We start from the raw sequence: 24,232 nt of genomic DNA, 5'->3' as shown, positions 1-24,232 counted from the left end.
TCCATTTTACAGTTGGATGACTACAGCCCACAAGTTTACAGCGAAAGACTAATTTACACATACTGATTTTATTGTCTCCAATGACCTCAGCAAAAGATGCTAGGGCCAATTAAAAAAGAATACACAAATATATGACAACCAGCACTCCCACAAAAAGTTTGTATAAATGAACCTCACCAACACTGGCCATGGGGCTTGTTGTGAAGGAAAATCAACACTCTCCATGATCCTCAAGACACAGATATGTGCATGATGCTCTTCCTACAGAATGATTTCTTTAAAGCAGTTTCTGTGTGTATATAGTTTCAAAGTAAATCCAAAAGGGGAGGTTGCTCTGTGGATCCTTTGGCATGACTAGACCTAGATGCTTGGTTTCTACCCCTTCCTCTCCCAACATTAGCCATGCCTCTACCGATAGCACTAGTCGGAGGTGGGGCAAGTCTAGGTGTAGGGTTCCCACTATTTGCCGAGGCAAATATTGATCCAAGATGCCCAGCACTTTTAGCTTTACTGCTTGCATTTGCATAACCCATACCCAAAGCTGAGTTTGAACTTGCAATACTTGTCGAATTGCCTTGATTTGAAACTGAGCTCCCCCGGTAAGTATTTGATACTCCAATTGGGTTATTGTACCTTCCAAAGTCTGACCCATTTGTGTTTGTTCCTGATACTGCATGACTACTGTCGGATAAATTGCTTGGCTTGGGAGGCCAATTGGCAAAAGGGTCTAAATCGTCAAAACTATTATCAGAAAGCCCCCCAGAGTTCTGGTTCTTTTTCTCATCAGCATTCAATTGGGAAGTCAAGGCAGTAGAAGAAATGGGAGGTGGCCACTCGATATTGACAGGGCTACATGATGGAGATTGTTGGCTCACAGTGGATGTAGAAGATGATAAAGGTGTAGGAATCACTGAAGGCTGTGGAATCGGCAATGGTAGCATAGTTTCAAGATTTGGTTCCAAAGGAACAGAAGGAGTGGTCGTTCCCTTAGTTATTGCGCCCCAATCTTCATCCCACCCCGTACTACTCTTTGATGAAGAGATTGGCATGCTCACCTTTTGAATTGGTTCAGAATGAAGCCCATTGGTCGCTGAAGATGAGGCTCTAACCTCAGGAGGACCAGCGTCAGTCACACTCACACCTCTTTTTTCTTCGATCTTCCTGCCAAAAAAATAGAAATAAAAAATAAAAAATTAAAAAAATTAAAAATCAGACCAGGATACCTTTTAACTTGTGAAAAGAAATGGAGGTTATTTTAAGACATTCAGTACCTCAAAATATCCCTCACAAAGAGCATGTACTTTGCGAATTGCTGAACACTTAGTTGTGGTGTGGTGAGCAGAGGGAAAAGGAGTGGAAGGACATGCTCTGCAGCAAATTCTATGCCACACTGAACAAGAATCAACGAAAATTAGCTCCTACCAATAAAATGGCTAATTCATAACAAAGATAAAAGCTTAATGAACTAATGGAAAGCATAAAGAAAGAAATTTAATTAAATCACACAACCCAGGAAGGAATCTAGACATCTTGTGAAGAATCTATGAAATTAGAAAAGGGAAGAAAGGAAAACCTGTTTATAAATTGCATTTGAAACTCCCAAAGTGCACATAAGAGTAGGTGCAGAGCGGTCCACAGCAGTACAACGTTGCAATGTTTGCAAGGTGTCCAATATAGCTTGTTTGTCAAGAGATGAAACCAAATCACCTAAACAGCGCAAAGCATTCACCCGCACCTGGTTGAAGTGTACAGAACATCAAATATTAAATTTAACTCTTCCTGTACTTTTATTACCCAAAAAAAAAAGAGAAGATTATCTGCTCTAAAAAACAACATAAATTGATTAAAGAAGAGCTAGTAAACAGAGGCAAACAAGGGGAAAAAGACTAGTAACAGGATACTCAAATGAGCTCTGTAGAGCAATAAAGGATACCTGGGCAGCACATAGTCCCCTATTTTGGATGAAAATCAAATCATAAGATGTCAATATTGAAGCAGCTCATAAATTCTAATCATAGTCAATTGCAATTTCCTTATATGATAACTGGCGGTGGCATGATGTAATAATATCAGTTATCGGGGTGTATGGATTTCCGTAACACGTAACAAACTTGCACAAATGATGTATATATATGCACCCATACGCTAGTGCCATAAAACTCAAAATATTTGCGTGAATCCAAAACAGAATCAGTAATAAAAATTTTAATAATTACCCACAAAAGTATAGCAACTATTTTATATTCTGCATGCAACTAAAAATAATAATCATTGCCCACAAAAAATCACAATTATTTTATATTCTGCATGCAACCAAAAGGAAGGTTTCCTATCTGCCATTGGCCTTCTACAATCTACATCAAGCCTCCTCCCAGCTTGAAACCAGAAATTTGGCACCAATTTAGAGGGTTGAATGTCAAGTTGATTGCCGATCTGTAGTGCTGGCAACAATTTAGATAGTGGTCGTGGCATAATGGTGACAACAATGAAAACAATGATAATGCAACTGATAAGCTGAAAGAATAACATATTATTTTTCCACTGCGTAGTTCAGTGTGAGAAAAAAGCCAATTTGGAATGATTGGTTGCATTCATTCTGTGAATAAAAGAGAAAAAGAGTAATGGAAAGAAGGTAGGAGGGAGGCAAGTGGATAAGAGGACCATCTATCCTTCTCAGTTAAACTGAAACATAAACGTGCACATACCGCAGCAACTGTTGTTCTCAGAGCTAAGCTGTGGACACGAGGCAAGATAGCTTGCTTCACAAGCTGCAGACAATGAAGCAGTGAGATATTAGTTGCAGTTATGAATCAAAGTTAAACAACAAGCAAGTTTCGGCCAAATTAATAAAAAGATGGAACACTATCTTCCAATTATAATGTCAGCAAAAAAATGAACATTATTTACGACTATAGGGGTTTATAATCATTTACATGCTCGGCAGACATTTTATACGAGCAGTACAAGCAAGTATACAATAGTACCCACAAGGGACATCTAACATCCAATCAAGCACATTGGGTATACTTTAGCTGAACAAATACACAAAAGGGAAATAAAACTACTAGACACATATCATGTCTTTCATGAACTTTCTGGGCCTAACAAAATTAATTTTGACACAGTTTCAAGGAGGAATACTGCCAAAAATAATGTAGCAGGCAGCTGATCAGGTTCGTTAAGCAAACTTGTTAATAATAACAAAGGAAATGACACAAAATAGATGTACTTTTCATATCAAATAGATATTGGTGGAAAAAAATGTTATAACTCACCTGCATGTCAAGTTGTCTTGCAAGGGGTACGGTTCTCCGCAAAACCTCTTCTTGCATACGAGCATCAGTATCATCATAAGCTCGAACAAGAAAAGGAAGAACATGTGATATCAGGTTCGCTTGGCTAGCCTATTAAGGAAAAGAAAGCAGGAGCAGAATGCAATCAGGTTACAGTTGCTGGCATGAATAAATTATGGGAGATAAAAACTACTAGATCAACACATCCGCCAATTCATCCTTCTAAAATTGCTCAGGGATAATTGGAATCCTGAATAATAAGATGACAATCTCAAGACATTTTAGGACTATTTCATTCAAAGAATAGTACGACTTTGACTCTGCTGGTTTTTCAAAATAAATAGGTGAAACTAAGAAGCCAATCATCCAACAGTTCCACCAACCACGGAGGTTTGAGAAAAGAATTTGCTAGGCATAAAAATAAATGCACTGGAGGCCAAAGGAACCTCTAACCTTGAGATGACTAACAACAACATTGGAATGTTGTCTACTGTTTAACTAAAGCATTAGCAGGACATTATCATGTCTAAGCCACAATCTGAGAATAGAATAAAACAACTCTTCAACTGCAGGAGGAAAGTTTGTATTTCAAGACATTCACGAGAGTTAAACTACCATTTTCTGCTAACTAAAATTCCTGTCATTACTGCTAAGTATCATTTAATGATTATAAGTTACAACTGCTTAACCAACTGATTCCTATTAATAAATATATCCACTCGAACACAGTCAGGAGTTGGTTTTAAATTTTCTAAATTACAATTCCATTAGGAACATCTCCTAGAGCAAGCATTTAGCTCTGAACTGACAAAATAAATAGTACAAGGTAATCTCTACAGCCAGTAAAGTTGACAACTTAAGTTTTTGATATCATAAAATTCACGAGGCAATAATGGGCACAAGTCATGCAGAAGAAAAACATGAGGTATATTGCACACAAGCAGGAAAATATGCATATAATTACCTTGTTAATAATGAGTTCGGCATGCTTCACAAGCAGCAGAAGTGTATCACCTGAGGCAGAACTTAAGACTGGAACCAGTGCAGGCAGAGTCGAAACCTCAAAATCAGTTTTATCCTACAATTAACAATCATACAAATAAGCCCCATATTTCACACCATTATGACCAATTGCCATGAACAACAATGGGTTAAACCAATTTATCTACCTCAAACAACCAATGTAATCAAACAAGAAAATACCTGAGACTCTGCAATTGTAAGGACCATTGGCAAAATCATTGGTTGCATAACCATGTTTCGGAGCTCAGCACAAAGAGGTGGAAGCACCTAAAAGAAAATACATAATATAAATCAAATTAGACTTTGTTGGATAATCAAAAGATATAGTGTTAACAAATTAGACTGACAAACAAACAATAAGACCCGCCAGCTAACAAGTAGGTGAGCTGGGACTTGACAGTTTGCATCCTGACCAATGCCCAACTCATTGAGAAGAAATACATTTTGATTAATCTCTTCCAAAGTTCTTATAAATTGAGACAGAAAATATATTGCATTTGACATCCAGTTAGCTCCTTTGGTAGATAAGAAAAGCATTTCATTTTTCAGAGATGAAATTGCAATGTATCATGGTACATCTAGAATTTGATATCTTAAATAGATGTTTTCAGTTCAGATCAATATACTCAGGTTGGATATAATAATTATGTTAATTTTTCATAATGTTATTCACTTGTTCGATTTTCCCCACGCTTATATGTAGTTGTTTATTTAGTAAGATTTATCATATTATTTTACAAATTAGATTTTGAAAGCATGTGATATCATGCAGCAAATCACTAGCCTTTAGATATGTAAAAAAACCGAAATTCATCCATGTGCATTTTAGATACTGATTCTATCTAAAACAGCATTACAACACATAAATGCCGAAGATAAAAGAACCAATATCAAAAGATAAAATTTTATGAGTGCTCAGAAAAGTAATATTCTGCAAACCTTGTACCGCAGTACACGAGAATCAAAGTCCTTCCACATATCAGATAATGCCTTTAGAAACTCAGTTTTCTGCATATTATCTCTTTCCTGGCAAAAAGGGGCAAAACCAGTTCAGAAACCATAGTCGTACATAGAACTTTGTTAAGTCTGCTTTCCATTTCTTTCATATCTATACCTCAAAATATATCTAATAAATTCAAAATAAGAAAATCATACAAGCATATGGTCTAGGAATCGAAGAGCGCGCAACCTAGTATCATTCCGGAAAAATGAAGAACCTGCAAAACAAACCAAAACAAAAGTAAAATATTGTCACATGAGCCTGATAATAAGTTTGACAAAAACATGAAACTTTGATGTTAATCCAGATATGTTAACACGTGTGTAAACGTTATTTCTGCAACAAGAAATTAACATGTATTTTAAAAATTCTACTCAAAAGAAAAAAATTTCAAAAACACAATATTAGAATTTCAAGATAAGATCCACGTAACCTCTAGGCCAAAAACTGACTTACTTCTAAGAATCAATCGAAATCATATAATAACTTGTTCGTTCATCCAAATACAAACTGCCCAGACTGATACTTAAAACGATATACACCAAAGCAAAATTGGTCTCCAAAATAATATCGAAAATGTTATAAATTTAAGTTTCAGCCTAATGAAAAAGGAACTTTCATCATCATACTTCATACCATCAACAATAACATTTTTTTGGGGGGTGCTATAACATGGTCATTGGCATTACTTTAGTCCAACTAATGAGATGTAAATAAGTACATTTTAACATGTTTAATAACAGAAATATACAACCAGACAAAATTATCAAAGAGCATCTAATTGTTGTGCCATGCACCTGTGAAATCCAAAGCATTTGGTCTAGAAGCTTCATCCAAAGATAACATCATTTGCAAGTCCCCAACCAAGTCCGAAGGAATCATAGAGAAAGCATCACTTGACAAGTATGTTAATGTATTCATATACTGCCATGGCAAATGAAGAAAAAAAATGTGAGATCACTTGATTTTATGTATTTATTCATCAAGACATGTAGGAACATATACTATGACCCACAAGTTGCGTGTGAGGCTATGAGGTAAGAGACATGTAATCTACATTTACTGTAATAATTATGGAAAAAATAAATGCAAATGCAAAATGATAATACCGATCAGCAAACAATTCTGATTGTCCCCATTTATGCATTAAGAGATGTATCCTTTTACAGAAAATTAAAAAAACATGTTAAAAAAATGAATGTAGCAGAAATGAGAATGTTGTGATGGTCTTGTGGGTATACACTAAAAGATTGGATAAGAAATGAATGCATCCGTAGTAAATTAGAGGTTGCTCCTATTAAGGATAAAAAGAGATAGAGTAAGATGGTTTGGGCATGTACAACGGAGACCATTTAGTAAACCGATTACGAAAATCGATAATACTATAGTTAATGGGGCTAGGAGATCTAGAAGTAGACCTAGAATGATTTGGTTAGAAACAATTAAGAATGATATGATTAGGACTAACTTAACGGAGGAGACGATCCATAACAATAATGGAATGGAAGAATAGAATTCTTGTAGCCGACCCTAAACAATTGGGATAAAGACTTGGTTGTTGTTGTTGTTGTATCCTTTTACAGACAAATTTCATTAACTACAAAACTAAATACAATGAGGTAACTTATAGAACCTGGTATCTTTGTCAATGTTAAAAGAAGAATGTAAAGAATATTTCTTCAAGACAACTCTCATGGTTTTCATGAAAAATTATTACAACCAACCTTTGTTGCTGCTAAATGTCTGTGTAACCATGACTCCGTGAACCCCCAAAAGGATAAAGCATGTAAATTGGAGCTCATAGCTCTGCAATCGGAGTATTAAAGCTGCTCCTGTGCGCATGGGGGTGTGGGGTTGCGACAAAGTGTGTATGTGTGCATGTGCGTGTGTGAAATATGTATAACAAGTAAACTGAAGTATGTCTTAAACTACCATTCAGACAAGAAAATGAGGAACTGAAACTCACCATTTTAACATTGTTATGACAATCCAAAAGAGGCCTGCGAGCAACAAGATGGTATGCAAGACACCCTAAACTGAACATGTCAGAAGAACATCCACCAGAAAGTGCCTTACTTCGGACCAGTTCGGGGGCAGTGTAGTTTAATGACGGTTGAAGAGGTAGAATAGAATCTTCAACATCATATTCCTGAAAGATATACAAAGCAATCATGTAGCCATATCGTGTTTTTCCTTCTCAGCTGATAATTAGCATCAGAGTACTTAACACCACAAAAGTAATGGTTTACTTCCATCGTAATCAGCACTTTCAAATCAAAATGAAAATGACAAATATGGGGTTCTGAGCACGAGAAACCACAGGAGGACAGGAAAATACTGACCGGATAGTGAAATGGTGGCATGGAGATTGAACCACTTGAAGCCTGGTCAATGGAAATGGCAAATCCAAACCCCCCTAGCTTCCAAGCTCCGCCCGAAGTAATAAAGACCGTCTGAACAGAAGAACAAAATGCATCAATTAACAACTCAAAGCTGAAGTATCCTTGCTTCAGACTGGCTTGTTGGTCCCAAACATAACTATAAGTGGATTAGAAAATTGCAAAAGAAGCAATCTAGAGAATTACATCAGTAAATGAAGCATGATATATTTTAAATGTAATAGAGAACACCAAAAACTTCTAGTTTTGGCTTGACTTGAACCTGGAAGTCGCCTGACCTGTTATAAATCCAATTTAAGAGGGGTATAGTCAGAACCTACCCATAACACTCATAGTCCCAGTACCAATTCAAGAAGCGTCGGATTCAAGCTAGACCTAACATGAAAATCCACCCTCACACCTACCAACCTACCACATACCTTACTTTAAGATCCATCCTACAAATCATCATTAAGCTGCAGAGAATTTGTTTAAGACTGAAATACCATCAGGAAATCCTTTCTGACCATTTATCTACTGACTAGATAACTACTAAACATGTCTCTGACAAATCACAAATTCTGTTGAATGCTTGCATCTTGAAGATTTTAAGGGGAACAACCTTCGAATCAAAATAATGAAGACACACGAATAAAATGTAATCCGTTAAATTTATAAAAGAGAAGAATGGAAGGAAACAAGAAACAACATATTGAATCCAATGATATAATCATTAGGCTATAGGTACAAGTAACCAATTTAGTCTACCAAAGAAATCATATAAAAATAGATGAAGCACTTTGTCAGATAAAAAACATGACCTCGGGAGAAATAGCTCGATGAATAAGACGGGCATTATTATGAAGAAAGTCTAATGATTCTGCAATTTGTAGAAGACCATGTTTGACCTCCAAAATCCCCATTTCCTGCCAAACATAATTAAAATGGCCTCACCAAGTAGAAGAAATGAGAAAAAAACAAATGTGATGTTATCTTAACAATTTCACATATCAAACTAACAAACAGGCACACATACATTTGCACAACGTTGCACGTACACATACATGCTGCATTTAAATTGGGTCATGAAAGAATGGCAGGAAGATTAGAGTTCTACATGCATGTATATTTGAAGAACTCATGCGGTAAGGAGTGTTACCATACTATGAAAAGATTTTCTGACATAACTGAAATTAAACATGCAAATGCGACATTGGAAGTTTATATGTAGTTTAAAAAAGTTTTCTGAAATAGCAAGCATGGAGTTTTGTGGATGAAGTAATGACACAGCAATAAGTTAAAATATTCAGAATTTTGTTTATTGGACTTGTAAACATGCTATAGGGATCGTAATTTATGCTATAGGGATGGTAATTTATGCTGGTGTAAAAGACACATAATGCAAAAACATCTGGTATTTGGTATCAGTCTGTTTTTTTATGTATCAAACTTCGTATCAGTATGTCCTTCAAGGCTGTGAAAAGCGGAAAGTTGAGCAAAGCAGTGAGACACTGCTCAGGCTTTTTGGAGCTTTAGCAGCAAAAAGCATTCGGTTTAGATATATGTAAGTATGTCGGAGGAGAGGACTGTACTAAAAGTTGGTGATGGAGAGGATCGATGAGGAGCTCAATAGAAGGTGATGGTGTGATGGTGAAGGCGGAGCTTGCTAGAGAAGGATTTGGTGGTAGAAGGCCACAGAGTTGGCCAAAGGCACTGGATGAGATGGTTGGAGCAGGAGTTAGGGTTAGTCTTTATTTATGTTTCGAATCGCAGATTATTTTTTTTTTTTTTTTTTTTTTGGGGGGGGGGGGTGGGGGGGGGGGTTTTTTAAAAAAGGGTTCCTAAAAGTTGGTGATGGAGAGGATCGATGAGGAGCTCAATAGAAGGTGATGGTGTGATGGTGAAGGCGGAGCTTGCTAGAGAAGGATTTGGTGGTAGAAGGCCACAGAGTTGGCCAAAGGCACTGGATGAGATGGTTGGAGCAGGAGTTAGGGTTAGTCTTTATTTATGTTTCGAATCGCAGATTTTTTTTTTTTTTTTTTTTTTTTGGGGTGGAGGGGATGGGGTGGGGGTTTACTTAAGAAAATGTGTTGGCTTTGGTTCAGGTCGGGTATAATATAAACAGTAATTTTTTTTAAAGCGTTGTAAAGAGCTTTTCAGTGCTTTTACAAGCTTTCTCCTGTGTTTTCGAGCAGAACGAGCCACATCCACTTTCATTGGCCGCTTATGACGAAAGCGAAGAGGTGAGGCACCGCTTCCGCCTTGCTGACCGCTTAAGCAGCCAAAAGGAGGGTTTTTTCAGCGTTGCTGTCCTATTAGCTGATTTTCAAGTTAAATTATTAAAAAGTTGTTGCTAACTTAAGAACTACTTATGGTGTTTTAGGCCAACTTAAATATTGCACACCTTACTCATCAAACGACATGTCAGCATAGGTTTGTAGCTAATCCAATTTTAGATTTCATTACGTAACTCATACCGAGGCAGCCCATCAAATACAATTATTCTATACGTCTAAGAACTTTTATCCCGTTAAATATGCCCACATTGATCATAAATGAGTGCATTCTAGTCAAGTTTCACTTCGGAAAACACATCAACATCTTGTTAAAATCTAAGGCAAGAGGTAACTCTCATGCTTCAAATTTGCCACTCTTGTTTCCACTTATCTGAACCTAGTCCTCCACAAAAAAATTTAAAAAAAGCCTAAGAATTCCATCACCATTTACCATAATCTAACCTCAATGCTAAGAATTAGTTTATCTACTATTTAGAAGGAAGCCATTTCCCAATTCGGATTACATACTTGGTCCATGAATCTAATGCTACTCCGACACTTGCCTATCATTTTTGGATCACAATCCAATTTGCTCTTTAACAATCTCTAACTAAACATTCACTAATATAAATAATTGAAAATAAACAACAAGAGCAACATTACCATCCCCTTGAGCTCTTTAGGAATCTTCTCAACATTCCCCAAATCCCCAATCGCATTAGCCACCGAAGCAAACAATGGCTCCGTCACCATCGCCATCGCATTCTTACTCTCATCCAACGCCTGCACGACATGCACAACCCCCGGATGCCGAATCCTCACTAACCTCCCCGCATCAGCCCTAACCATCTCAAAGAACCCATCTTCAACCGCCTTCGAGAGCCCAGCCCTAACCCTAGCCTCCGACAACGACCTCTTGTCCAGAATCCACACGCAAACGAGAGGATACTGCGTCGACGGGGCCGAGGATCGAGGCCGGGCCGAGTACAGGCGCCAGCAGAGGCCCGGACCACCGGAGCCCACTTGATATAGGAGATCGTAGTCTTGGAGAGGGCGAGGGCCGGTGACCTCTTGGATCGATGTTTGGACTGTTTTCTCGATGACGGCAGCGGTCTTTGCGAGGGCTTGGGTTAGGGTTTTCATGTTGAGGGCCATGGTTGCGGTAATTTTGGGGTATTTTTAGGGCTAAAAGGCTAGGGTTTGACGGCCATCTGAGGAAGAGGACTTCGCTTTGGTGGTGGTGGTGACGGTGGTGGTTGTTTTTTGGATCTCGACAGGGGAAGCGGTAGGATGTCTCGCGGAGGAAGGTAAGGGGGCGAGACAAGTGAGTTGGTGAAGATTGACAGCTATTGTTTTAAATAGTTTACACGTTGCAATTTTTATTGGTGTAATGATTTATAATCGTTAGCGAGAATTGTACAAAAATCCAGATTCAATCTCTCTTTTGAACGAGTTATAGTTGTTAGAAAATTGTGTACATAGTTTTCCAAATTTTCTGCGAGTTTATTCGTGAAAGAGCATAATAATTGAGGGTTCGCGTAGAAACTTTACTTGCTTAGCAATGAAGTATATATAGGGGCTGTTTGGTTCGTTTCCTTGATATAGAGAAATGCAATTCCATGTAAAGAAACACAAGTTTTGAGTTTTCCAAACTTTTCCAAGAAATAGATTGTTTTGCTTTGGTTCGCACATAAAAAATGGTGGGAAACCAATGTATTTATTTTTCTTGTGTTTGGTTCGCATAGAAAAAAAAAGAAAACTTTTGTAAACAAAGCAGAGAAGTAAAAAATCTGACGTGGCAGAGTTTTCATCAATTTCACTTGGTTAGGGAAGGAAATTGGAGAGGGAAAAAATCTTAGTTGGCGGCGATTTCAGCAGAGTTTTCCCTCTTCCATCCGAGCGAACCAAAGCGGCACAAAGAAATGGACGGAAACAAAAAACTGACGTGGAAAGCTAAAAATCTGACGTGGAGGGGTTTTCTGAGTTTTTCAGCCTTTATAATAGCGAACCAAACAGCCCCATAGTACATAAAATAGTAAGGGCATCTCCAACAGCTTACCTATTTTATTGGTGTTCTTACTTTTGGAGAATTTAAGTTTTTTTTTTGTACAACAGATTCCTCATCTCATTCCTCAAAATAGGGATGAAGGAGAAAAAAAGAGGAACATTCCCAAAATCTGCAGCATTCTTAAAATTTTTGGGGAGAACTTTGTCATAAATGTTTCACGTTCTTCAAGTCTCCAACTACTCAAAAAACGACTCAACACTATAAAATGAGGGGGAAAAAACAAAAAGTTCATGTTTATATCTTTATTGTTAAAGTTCATGTCAAAGATATAGAATATTTTTATTATTGTAATAAATACAGGATTCTTCAAAATAGGAAAGCTGTTGGAGTTGGAACAAAAATAATTTGGAGAATATGACTTTTGCTTCCCCATTTTGGAGAAATTTTTGAGGAAGTTGTTAGAGATGCTCTAAGTCGCTAAGATTCTAACTTTTCCCTGCCATTCAACATTGAAGTCAAAAAATATTTAAAAAGCCATAAATTTCATATTCTTCTGAATTAACTCTACTGACCACGGACAGGTTGACAGGTTCGGCGGAAAGCAAAATGCATTCAAATTTATCCACAATAATCTAACTTTTATGAGCTTATCCATGCGCAGCTCTGTACTCGTTCAAGCGCGTCACTTAACATAGCAATTACTGAACTATTTTGCAGGAAGGAACTGCGCTTGGCATAAGAAGCAAGCACACATATCATGCACTTCCCATTCATCTCATAAATCCTTTTGTTGAAAAGGGAGCATGCTGTAATGAAGGTGTACATCAAATCTTCAAGACTTCAATCACTCTGCCACTTTCGTATAGACAAAACTAACCAAACCAAATGTAAAGGCAATCATTTCAAACAAGATGTGCACTCTTTGCGCATAAACCACAAAACAAGAACCAAAATCAGCAACTTCGTAGCCTCATTTTCGGCCTATTCGAAATTACTCAGCTTTGATGGAACACTGCATCATGCATACTGCTGAGGAGCCAGTGCTCAGAGAATAGCTATCGAAACGATATGCATGAGATGAACCCATAACATTATTCGTAGGATCTTTTAAGGCAGTCAAAAAACCTCACACAGACTCACCAAATGTTCTGACAAACATACAGAATATGAATTCTTAAATAAAGGCCTCAATTCACCCTCTCTAATAGAAATCCACCAACTACATAAAAATAACACCGTGCAACTCAATTGCTAGCTTGTCTAAGCTCTGGGCGAACAAAATCAGCATCAGCAGGTACAGATATATCCACAGTAGGCCTCAACTGTGCACAAACACCGATGGCTGCATGAACCGGATCAGACAAGAAATTGCTGATGAGATCTTGGTTGATTGGGATGTTTTTGTCAACAGCCACAAAGGCCTGTTGCATGAGGACGTAATCGAATCGAGGGGCCCACTTTCTAGATCCTAATCGGGCAGTTGTGGAGCAATTGTCTACCATGAATGAAACCCCACGAGCATGCATGAAAGGGTTCAAGGAGTCAACAGCCTCAATGACACTTTCGTTGATTATCTCTGAGTATGAATGGCCCTTCTTTCTCAGAACCTCAATCTGCAAATTAGTTTATAGCAATAAGATTTTTTAAAACAACAATTCACTATTCACTGACAACAAGTGCTATGTTTGAAAAATGTAATAAAAGATTGAGAAATTGTTTCCCTTCTTAGGTTCCAGAAAGCATGTGAAAGAGGAGGAAATGCAAATAAAATGAACCAAACTTTAAGATGAATAGATCCTTCTGAAAGGGCTTAATCAATTTCTCCTTTCACAGAAGTAAATGAACTCTTTTCCTTTGATCCTATTGCCTGTTACCTTACTTTCTAATCACTTTGTTCCAGTAAAGAAGGGATTGGCATCCTCTACTAATAAATAGTGTTCCTAATATCTCCTAATAAATAGATCTTAGCCTTTGATTTATCAATCAAAGACCAAGATCTCATCCTTATCCTCCCCCTACTTTTGCTCATGAGGAGATCTTGGCCTTTGATTTATCAATCAAAGGCCAATATCCCATTAGAAGATATTAGGAACCTCCTTATTAGTAGAGGATCCCAAACCGTAAAGAAGATGCATAAGTCAACTTGTTCAATTTACTATGAGAATGTTGTCAACAGAAATTTGAGAAATTTTCTTTAGGCAATAATGTCATTTCTATGAGAATGTTGTCAATAGAAAGTTGTTTGTCGTTCTCATCCCAGATAAGCAAATAAGTAAAGGAACACTATTTCACATCCGTTCTCATCCCAGTCAACTTGTATCTATCGCTCTACTTAAAGAAAATAATCTTAAGACATCTCCAAATAAGCAAAGGATGTACCTGAGCCATCATTAGAGCTACAAAAACCCCAGCAGTGAAGGGATGCAAAGGGCCCAAGTCACCTTTAGGCCGGACAGCACGAACTTTCTCGCCGACTTTCCACATCCGTGTTTGATCAATTTTGCCCATTGGGAAAGCTGGAAGCCCTTCCTTTTCCTGTCATTCAGAAAAAACATTGAAAGTTTTACTTGTATTAGCCATTAATTCTTAGAAGTAATAACCTAGAGAAAAGACGACTTTGAACAGCCCATGACCTAGACTAGTCTGTTGATACAATTATAGATCAAATCTAAGAACTTACGTGGAATCGTCGCCCAGCCAATACAACACTACGAATCTCACTTCCAGAAGCAACATCCTCATAGCACTCGTACAATATATCCATGCAAGGATAGTATGATGCACTATATGCAGCATTAAACTCTTTCTTCCCCTCCTCGGAGAACGAATTGTACACAGAAAGCATGCCCTGAATGAATAGGTCACTTTCATAAGTCAGATCATGTAATATGATAAACTTAAACTATAAATTAGTTGTACCTTTGTCGAAATGGTCCTTGATATAATCCCAGTAATGCACTCAACAGTGTTTTTGTAAGCAAGTTCCTCTGTCATTCCATTCTCTGTGTACCTTCTGAATAAAGACTCGACGATTCCATGAACAGCACCAAGCAAAATACCTGAGCAGTAAGTAGTCAGCACAGCCAGCACAGTTAAATAAGAGATGTATATTGGATGCCACTTTGCTCACCTCGCTCTCCGAAGATGTCACTCTTATACTCTTGCTCTAAGGTAGTGGCAAATGTAAAGGGAGAACCTAAAGCAACTGACCATCCTAGAGCAACATTTGTAGCCCTGCCGTCAACATCCTATTTACGAGGAAAAACAGTATGGTCAAATTGGCCAATGCATGCATTTACAAGTTAGTTCAAGCTTTTAACCCTACATCTTTTATTGTATAAAAAAAACTATATTAACTGAAAAGTGAAAGTACACAGTAAGTTATAAAGACACTGCAAAACTTCCTTGGAGCAAAAACAGCTCAAAATGTAAATAAACGAAGCTTGGACACATCAAGCGGCTCATAAGTGGTCATTTACACTACTATTTATCTCAGTCAAAATTTACAAAGATATCGCAAACATAGGTATGACATTACGGTACCTGATGAACCGCAAAACTGGAGTTGATGCCAGCACCATTAATTTCCTTTCCCTGAACGTAAAGCCTCCTTACCGACGGACCCATTCCCTTGGGGCATACAGCAATCACACTGATGTTCTTGGGGAAATCAAGACCAAGGGACTGCAAGTGGCCCAGGAGAAAACCATGCGAGAGCCCCAGGATGCTGTTTGGTTTCATGTGAGAGAAGATCTTCTCATAATTGTCCGCCTGCATCATTAACCACACATGAGTTGAACATCAACTTCAATCAATGCTCTGCTAAAGAGATATTATTGCCTACCAGTAGATGTAAAATGTTTTCAAATGTTTGATGATACAGATATGAAACATCAAACAATACATGAACTAAAAATTGCAACCAACTGCAAGAAATTAATTAGGGTAAACAGTTCTAATTGTAAAACAAATTTAGCAAGTGTTGTTTAAAGGAAAATTATTGACTTGACGTCAGATGAACTTACTCAAAGTTCAACAAATTTGAATCCTCTCTTGCAGTTTCTAGTGGAACATCGAAGACGATGAACTGAACCATCCACTAAAAGATTATGACATAAGTTGAATGTAACTTCTAACATACTCCTGTCCACCGCACTCATTTGTATTTAAGGAAAAACATACAACAACACGATGAACATTTGTGTATCTGTGATATCACGTTGGACCCTCATCTGAAAAGATGTAGATGAGGATATGTGCATCGGGGAGTAATGGAAATAGTCCAAGAGAATGAAAGAAAGAATTCGGGTTGACAATAGCATCAGTTTCCGGTCTTGAAGGATTATGGACCCACAGAGAAGAGTTAGTACCATCTATTTCACTTTCAAATCCAAGCCGCAGGAGAAGGTTTTACCTTTTGGGAGGGTTGTAAATGCATATGAGGGGTTAGTACAACCATACTCTCTTCTACATACAAACAGCATGAAAAGTAAGGTTTACAGTTTACCCTGTTGTACAAAAAGATTTGTTTATTTACTAATATCCACAATTCTAGCAAGGAACACACAGAGTAACAAAAACGCCATAAAGAAAAAACTGTCAAAAAAAATGGAAAGAATTACTGTACAAATCATTGGCCCTATATAACAAGCTTAAAGAAAACTGCAAATCAGATTTACGGTTAAAGAACTGAAGACCCAGAGATGGAAAATGAGAAAATCACTAAAACTCAACAGCCTTTAGACATGACTAAAAAGAAATTATTAATCACTAAGTTCCTGACTCGACATGTTACGATCTTGAAGGAATATGTTGAACATAGGTCTGGAAGAAGGTTCTTTCTTACAAGAAAAGTTAAACCAATGTCGCAAAGCATACATTTTAAGAATAACAAAGAAAGTAAACTCACTCAAAACGTTACATGCAGAAGGTACAGATGAACTTCAAAATTACCCACGTTTATTAGTTAGTATCTACTAACCTGTGCAGCATCTGAAATCAGTAATAGCACAAGGTCGCTGCCCGAGACAGTTTCCCAGATATCACCCAAGGTTCCACTCTCTTCAGTAAATCCAGCAGCACGTGCCTCCTCAAAAGAACGTGAGCCCTTCCTCAATCCAATCTGCAAAAACAAGAAAAATTGCCCAAAGTATAAGATACAGAGAAAATTGCAGAAGAATAGAAGACCAGTCAAAAGTTGCTCAATTACTGAACAGAGAATATTAATGACGCATGCAAGCAGAGAGAGAGGGAGGGAGGGAGCCCATCTTCACTCCAATTTGTGGAAGCATATAATAACAGGCAAAGTAGAAAGACCAAAATCATAAGAAAGAAAGGGAAAAAAACCGTGTTCCAATAAAGAAGTTTATTCCATATCAAGGCGCAATTATAGAAGGAAAACAAAGCTGATTTAATAAACAGATGGATACAAGACAGACCTTGACCACGATGTCTGATTTAGCCTCAGCAAGTGAATCGCGCAGATTCTGCGCTTGAGCAGGACCCTACATAGAAATCAAATAAATCATCACAAGGCAAACATACAATATAAGGGCAATCAAGAACCCAACTTTCATCACAAGGCAAACATACAATATAAGGGCAATCAAGAACCCAATTTTTGCTTAAATATAAGAAAGTTATAAATATCAGTTCATAAAAATAGAAAGCTCTGGTTTTTCACATGCACAGAATGGCATTCCGGCCACCGTTCAACTTTATTGAAGATTAACTTTTAACATCATTCTTAATTATAATGACCTAGTCACAGCTGAAAAAGGAGGAAATAAGCCTGTTTAAGCTTCTAAATGTTGACAACATAGGTATACAAAAGGTGGTGTTAATTCTGAAAACCATCTCCATTCTCCTAGGGTATCTTAATTTGGAGATCCAGCTTCAGCAATAAATTTGAGAGGTTATTTCTTAAGTCTTCCCTGAAAAAAGCTATCAGTTATACAGTATGAAATAATTGAAAGACTCCGATGCATCAACCTGGTTATCTGCCTTTTCAAGTGCAAATTTTGCAGTGGGATTTTCCACATTCAAACACATTCAAATTCAAGAAATGACCTTTTTAAGTTTCATGCTCCAGTATATGTACAACCTGCAGCAAATTAATTTCCAACCCAATTTAAAAAATATGTAAATAGATTTTCCCTGCTCTTTATATGTTTTTCCACTGAAGTCTCCAAAACCATCGGCATAAAGGAACTATTTCCATTTTCCTTAATTTAAACCATCTGCTTCATCACAATAAGAGGAATATTTATTTGAATTTCTACTGCCGTGATTAACAGATAAGCATATCAAGTAATAATTAATCAGCAAAGATGCTCCAATATACCTACTGCGATAGCATAATTGCTTTCACCTCAAAAAGTAATCTTTTCAGCAAAGTACGGAAAACCCCAACTTTTTTACAACAAAGTGCTTAAATTAGCAAAAGAAGTAACTTTTCACCTGCGACCCCCAACCAATAACGCCAATTTGTTTAATCCCCTTGAACGCATCCGGCAACAAAGGGAACAAATCCCTCCCTCCTCTCACAATATACTGCAATACACAAAGCAAAACCCCAAAATCATTAAAAATACAATCAAAAAGAGAATACTTGCGTCAAAAGGTTAAAAGAGAGATCGAGACCTCATCGTGGCCGGCGAGAGTGACCTTCTCCTTCTTAAACACGGAAGTATCAAAATCGAGCGTCGGAAAAGGGTTTCCAATCGACGGAGCAGACGACACCATGGCGAGCTGCCGGCGGCGGGCAGCTGCGTGCCGCCATTGGAGCAGGAGCTGAGTGAGGAGACGAGCTAGGGTTTTGGCATCCGAAACCGAACCTAGGGTTTTGGGGGAGGAATTTAGGGTTTTTGGATCGAGAAATGGGCGGGGGATCGGAAGGAAGGATGTGTTTGCGGCCGCCGCCATCGTTAGAGGGAGTGAAGGGTTTGGGTTCGGGAGGGTAGTGAGGAGAGACGGGGAAACGGGGGTCGTTTTTATTATGCTTTAGTTCTTGTTATGTGGGACCCACGTGTCAGTATTTGGGTTAGTTTTTGGGTGGCGGCGCGTGAGATTGAGATGGGTGACGCTGATTTTATCCATTGATCTTTTTCGTTGTTTTTCGGTTTATTATTTCTTTCCCCAGAGAGGAGTGATGATGAAGCCATATTTGCACGGTTGGTCACAATTTTGATTTGTTTTAAAAGTTACAGTATATTTGCATTCTTTTTTTATCTAATCTAATCTAATCTAATACTATTATAAAAGTGTGTTGCCATGTTAAAACATTTCTTCCAAAAACATCCTTGGAAACACATACATGCATACATCTCTAGCACATTCGTACATGCATACATTAAGATATATACATACTTAATTTTTCATAACCTCCCTATTTATTAGCATCAAATTGTCATTTAACCACCCACTAATAACATTCCCCCACTAAGTCTTGACATTACACACTAATAATAAAAAACGTTATAACTATTCATCTTCCATAAATCACTATAAATTACTATTATAACATTTCCCTACTAAGTCTTGACATTACACACTAATAATGAAAAATATTACAACTATTCATCTTCCATAAATCACTATAAATTACTATAGAATCTTATCAATTTTCTCTAACCAAAATTCTAACTTTTAATCAAAATTTATTCATATTGAAAAGCAAGGAGACACAACTACATCACTTACAAACCGCAAGAAGTGTGAGTGTGTCAATGGTAACATCACTGGTGGAGTATAATCGAATTGAATGAGGAGATGGTAATGGAAGCATCGGTGTAACAATTCAGAGAGCAGAGAAAAAACTGGTGAAGCTGACAAAGAAGGCGGTCCTGTATTTTATCAAAATCTGCAGCTATTTCAGTTATAGACTAATTGGTTTTTCCCCCTTCCATCTTCGTATATGTTTTTGCCTTAGCATGTAAATTGGTTTTCAACTCCTAGGCATGTTTGTAAATATGCTAAATTGTTTGTATAGTTTGGATATACTATACTTTATGCGCTATACTACCATGGATATACTATATAGAACCAAAAGAATTTAGAACCAACGCACATGCACTATACTAATACTTTACACAATTCGTTATTTAATAATTTGAAGATCCATGGTAGTATAGTGCATAAAGTAGTATATAGTAAAGATTAGATGCACTATTTTAAGATTAAAAAAATTATATCTTTTGGGTATTTCATGATTTGCCAATGTTCACAAAATAACCCTGAATTTTTCCCCAAACAACCATGGATCTTCATAATTTTCACAAAGACCATTAAAATTCCATATATTTATATAAAAATACTGAAATTTCATAATTTTTTACAGATAAACCCCTATATAGGTCAAAACTTAAATATTAAGAAGATTAAAAGAAGTATATGATCTAAATTGTAAGAAAATTACAAATAAGTCCTCAAATGTTGTTATAATTACATTCAAAATAAAACTCTTCCATTAATTAAATAATGAATTGTGTAAAGTATTAGAACATAAAACAAATATGTCCACGTGCGTCAAATGTTGTTATAATTACATTCAAAATGAAACTCTTCCATTAATTAAATAATGAATTGTGTAAAGTATTAGAACATAAAACAAATATGTCCACGTGCAATGCACGTGCACTATACTAGTTGTAGAAAATGCACGTTCGTGGGTATCAATTGTTTGTTTCACTGCAAATACAGAAAAGATTTACATTTTTTTGTGAGGATTCACTATAATTTGATGATGTGGTGTTAATATTTTTATTTAATTTTTTTAGTCAATATAAATTTGCAATATTTGTTGCAACCAACTTAGCTGCAACAAATGTTGTAGCTTTTTTATACGAAATATAATTTCAATTATCATAATTAACTACATTGTCACCAGCCAAACATTGCAAATAAAATTTTGATTGCTTCTTTTACTATTTTAATGGGCAGTCTAGTATTTCTTTTAGGATGTTTCTGCTTTTTTTTTTCACAAGAAGTAGCTGATAATGATGTTTGGGCAAAACTTTTTTTACATGTTTGTTGAAACTATTTATGCTTTTAAGATGGTGCTTTTAAAAAACAACATGAGGATATTTTATTTGCTTTTTTTAGTTTATATAACATATATTCCTTGAATCTTTTAATAAATGGTCATTAAGCATAGTTTTGCCAAACACGTTAATTATTTTTAAATTATTATTTTTTATTTAGTTATCAAATTGCTATTTTCATCGGCTTCTATAAGTTACTTTTATAAGTATTTCATTATAAACTTTAGTAAAGCAGATTGGCCTTAAGTCTAACGAACCAAACTGCCCATTAATGAAGGGTTACTTGCGTTTTTAGACTTTGATGCCTTCAAACATCACGACATATCTAAGTTTGATACCCAAAAAATATTCTACCATTTTGATACCGTTTTTTTTCGCACAAATTGATTATTATGTATTTACGAGAAGATAAAAATATCGTGCATGGTAATAAGGATGTAATACAAATTGAGTTTTGAAAAAGGGTTTTAGAAAGATAATTCTGAGTTCCCATCTACTTCACAGCTGCATCCTCGCTAGAGAGATGGACAGGTTCAATTAGAAGCCATTTTCACTCTATAAGGTCCCATGGATAGTTTTTAGATTCAATTAGAAATACCAGTTATAAGGTTTTAGACCCTTAGATAAATATTCTAAAAGAAATGACATATATTTTTAATTTTTATTCTCTCTTGTAAAGTTTCTGTTAGTCATGTCAATTATAATTATCTAACTAGCCCACACAAAAGACAAGTACCTTCTTAGGGGCAAATTTTTAATGCAACCCATGGGAAATTAGTAGTCTGAACATGTCTTCCTTGCGCTACAATTCCCATATTTTCCTATTGATTTTCAAGCTTGCGATCGGGTAAGTTTTCACAAGAGAAGAACGTTCAGCGTTTCATAAAAATTTAGTAATTTATGTTTATTTCCTCTCTAACAAAGATTTTTTGGCTAATCTTACTCTCTAGCCCGTTTGAATAATGGAAGTATTGAAAGTAAGAAATATGTTATAGAAGTAACTTTCAAACCTATAAAGTAGGAAGTAGTGGAAATATTTTTTTTTCATATATTTTTAGAAGTAATGGAAGCAGAACTTCTTCCTCTTCATTTACTTTTTTTTTATTTGGATAACATTTAAAAATATTACTAGGAAGTAATTAACACATGTTGTGTGAACAAAGTGACGTGGGAGCCACCCACGTGATTGCTCCTGTGCTATCCGCGTGAAGAGATGAAGCCGGATACACGTGAATTCGTGAAAACGCGTGAAAAGCAATCTCGTGGCCCACCCGATTGCTCCTGTGCTATATATATCTTTGTAATTCGTTCCCTAGGTTTTTGGGTGCTGGAGGTTTTGTTTGCTCTTTTGGCTGCGGACAGAAGAAAAGCTGCAGAGGAGAACAGGGTGCGCAGGAGGTTTAATTTAGTCCCTTCTTTGGTTTTTTGTGCATCCTTTTGTAGAGAGTTATTGTGAGGGATTTGAGAGTTTGTTTGAGGGTTTAGTTTGTGAGTGATTGTAAACCCTAGTTGTAATCTCTCCCTCTATTAGTAGATCTCCCCCCTCCTTGCCCCGTGGACGTAGGCAATTTGCCGAACCACGTAAAAATTGGTTGTACTGCTATTGTGTGATTTGTAATAGCTTTTAGGTTCCCTCGACGCGCAGTCCTAGAGCTGACGAGAGGAAGAGCTTCAGATTCTTGTTCCCTTTGAGAAACAAGAATTCTTATTGCGATCTGACTCTCTTGTTGTGCTGTCGAAATTTCCGCTGCGCGCAACATGTTGCTTCCACAATTTCAAAGTCACGACACGTTCTTTAATTTTCTAGCATGTTACAACCAGTTTCATATCGCTATGGCTCATCGCCACTTGAGAGCAAGAAGAATCCTTCAACCACATAGCTTCAAAATAATTGTTTACCTCTCGCCTACGATGAGATCCGGATGACCATAAATTACTACGAGTCTCCAATTTCCCTCCTTCATTGCTCCTTTGATCGTAACATCAACGTGGTATTTAGATAAATAATTAATAGACAAACTATTCTCTTCAAAGAAAAGCTGGCCGATGACCATCACAAATTACTACAAAATAATTATTAAAATTAAGAGCATTTTTATTAATGAAAAGTTGTTAGAAGTAACTAATAAAATAAATACTAAAAAATTCTTTATTTCCTAATTAATATGCATTTTAACTACTTCTGAGTATTGAGGGTTGGAAAAATATTTTGAATATAATGATGACACGTAGACTCCACATAAGCATTAAAAAAATTATTGGAAGTAAGTATTTTAGAAAACTAAACATAATTTTTTTGCTTGGAAGTAGCAGAAATAGCATCTACTTCTTTTACTTAAGCTACTTCATAATTATTACTTCCATGCAAACAAACAGCCCCTAATACAAAAAAACAAGAAGCTTCTCACTATTACAAATTTAAGAGCTCCCGTAGAAAATCAAAAGACCAAACACGTCCCTCTGAGGCCAAATTCCCCTTTTTTTAAACAGGCATAAATGTGATACATGCTAAATTGCAACTTGCGCTACTAATGCTTATTAGCACCTTTTATTATATATTCACTAGTGCACACCCTGTACAAAGCACGACCCCCTATTTTTTTAAGTACTACATTTTTAACTTGCCTCAATCTAAGTTTTAGTACATTTTATTTGATTATTGTATGCTTACAATTAGAAATCATATCTACTTATCTATACTAAAAAGAAGAATCCAAGTTTTAATACATTTGATTTAAAAATTATATCTACACATCGATGCTTAAAGGAGGATCCATGTTTTAATACATATGATTTGCTTTATTATTTATGATAAAATAAAATTGCAGCGTGAATAGTAACTTCAAGTAGAGGAGCATATTTGATTCATTGTATGATACAATAAATCACTGTAGTATAAACAATACTCCAAGCGTAGAGTAGCATATTTGATTTACTGTTTATACAATAATATTTACTATAGTATTTAGTACTAGTGTGCACCCCGTGCAAAGCACGACCTCCATTTTTTATTTCGACTACAGTAATTCTGTATTTAAATATAATTTTTTAAGTGCTATAATAATAATTTTTAGATGCTACAGTATCCTGCCTGAGCCACAGTAATAATGCTATAACAATGTTTTTAAACGCGACAGTTCCCCCGCTTGTGCTACAGAAAAAAAAATGCTACAGTATTTAGTATGTAGCATGAATAGTGCATCTTGAATCATA

At 36.4% G+C, this 24,232-nt stretch overlaps 2 protein-coding genes across 3 annotated transcripts; both read right to left on the bottom strand.

Annotated features, from left to right (window-relative positions):
* Positions 18-11,305, bottom strand: LOC109847634 (SCY1-like protein 2). Of its 2 annotated transcripts, XM_020416868.1 has the most exons (14): positions 10,634-11,305; positions 8,516-8,620; positions 7,659-7,769; positions 7,283-7,465; positions 6,114-6,240; positions 5,472-5,533; positions 5,256-5,342; positions 4,497-4,583; positions 4,258-4,371; positions 3,276-3,404; positions 2,706-2,768; positions 1,574-1,735; positions 1,272-1,390; positions 18-1,161 (listed from the first exon to the last, which is right to left on the bottom strand). In XM_020416868.1, exons 1-14 carry the CDS (start codon positions 11,123-11,125, stop codon positions 306-308), a joined length of 2,697 nt encoding a protein of 898 aa, XP_020272457.1. In that variant the 5' UTR covers positions 11,126-11,305; the 3' UTR covers positions 18-305. The 2 variants fall into 2 exon arrangements, with proteins under 2 accessions (XP_020272457.1, XP_020272461.1); XM_020416872.1 differs by lacking the exon at positions 8,516-8,620.
* On the bottom strand, positions 13,031-18,743 carry LOC109847626 (ketol-acid reductoisomerase, chloroplastic). The gene is made up of 10 exons (XM_020416859.1): positions 18,621-18,743; positions 18,438-18,530; positions 17,417-17,482; positions 16,960-17,100; positions 15,522-15,749; positions 15,109-15,226; positions 14,898-15,037; positions 14,659-14,826; positions 14,358-14,513; positions 13,031-13,591 (listed from the first exon to the last, which is right to left on the bottom strand). The coding sequence occupies exons 1-10, from the start codon at positions 18,720-18,722 to the stop codon at positions 13,223-13,225; spliced, it is 1,581 nt and encodes a 526-aa protein (XP_020272448.1). The 5' UTR covers positions 18,723-18,743; the 3' UTR covers positions 13,031-13,222.

Source organism: Asparagus officinalis, chromosome 1 (genome assembly GCF_001876935.1).
Source record: "Asparagus officinalis chromosome 1, Aspof.V1, whole genome shotgun sequence".
In the NCBI taxonomy this organism is placed as follows: domain Eukaryota; kingdom Viridiplantae; phylum Streptophyta; class Magnoliopsida; order Asparagales; family Asparagaceae; genus Asparagus; species Asparagus officinalis.
Note: the sequence above shows the minus strand (reverse complement) of the source record. Positions and strands in the feature narration are given on the sequence as shown.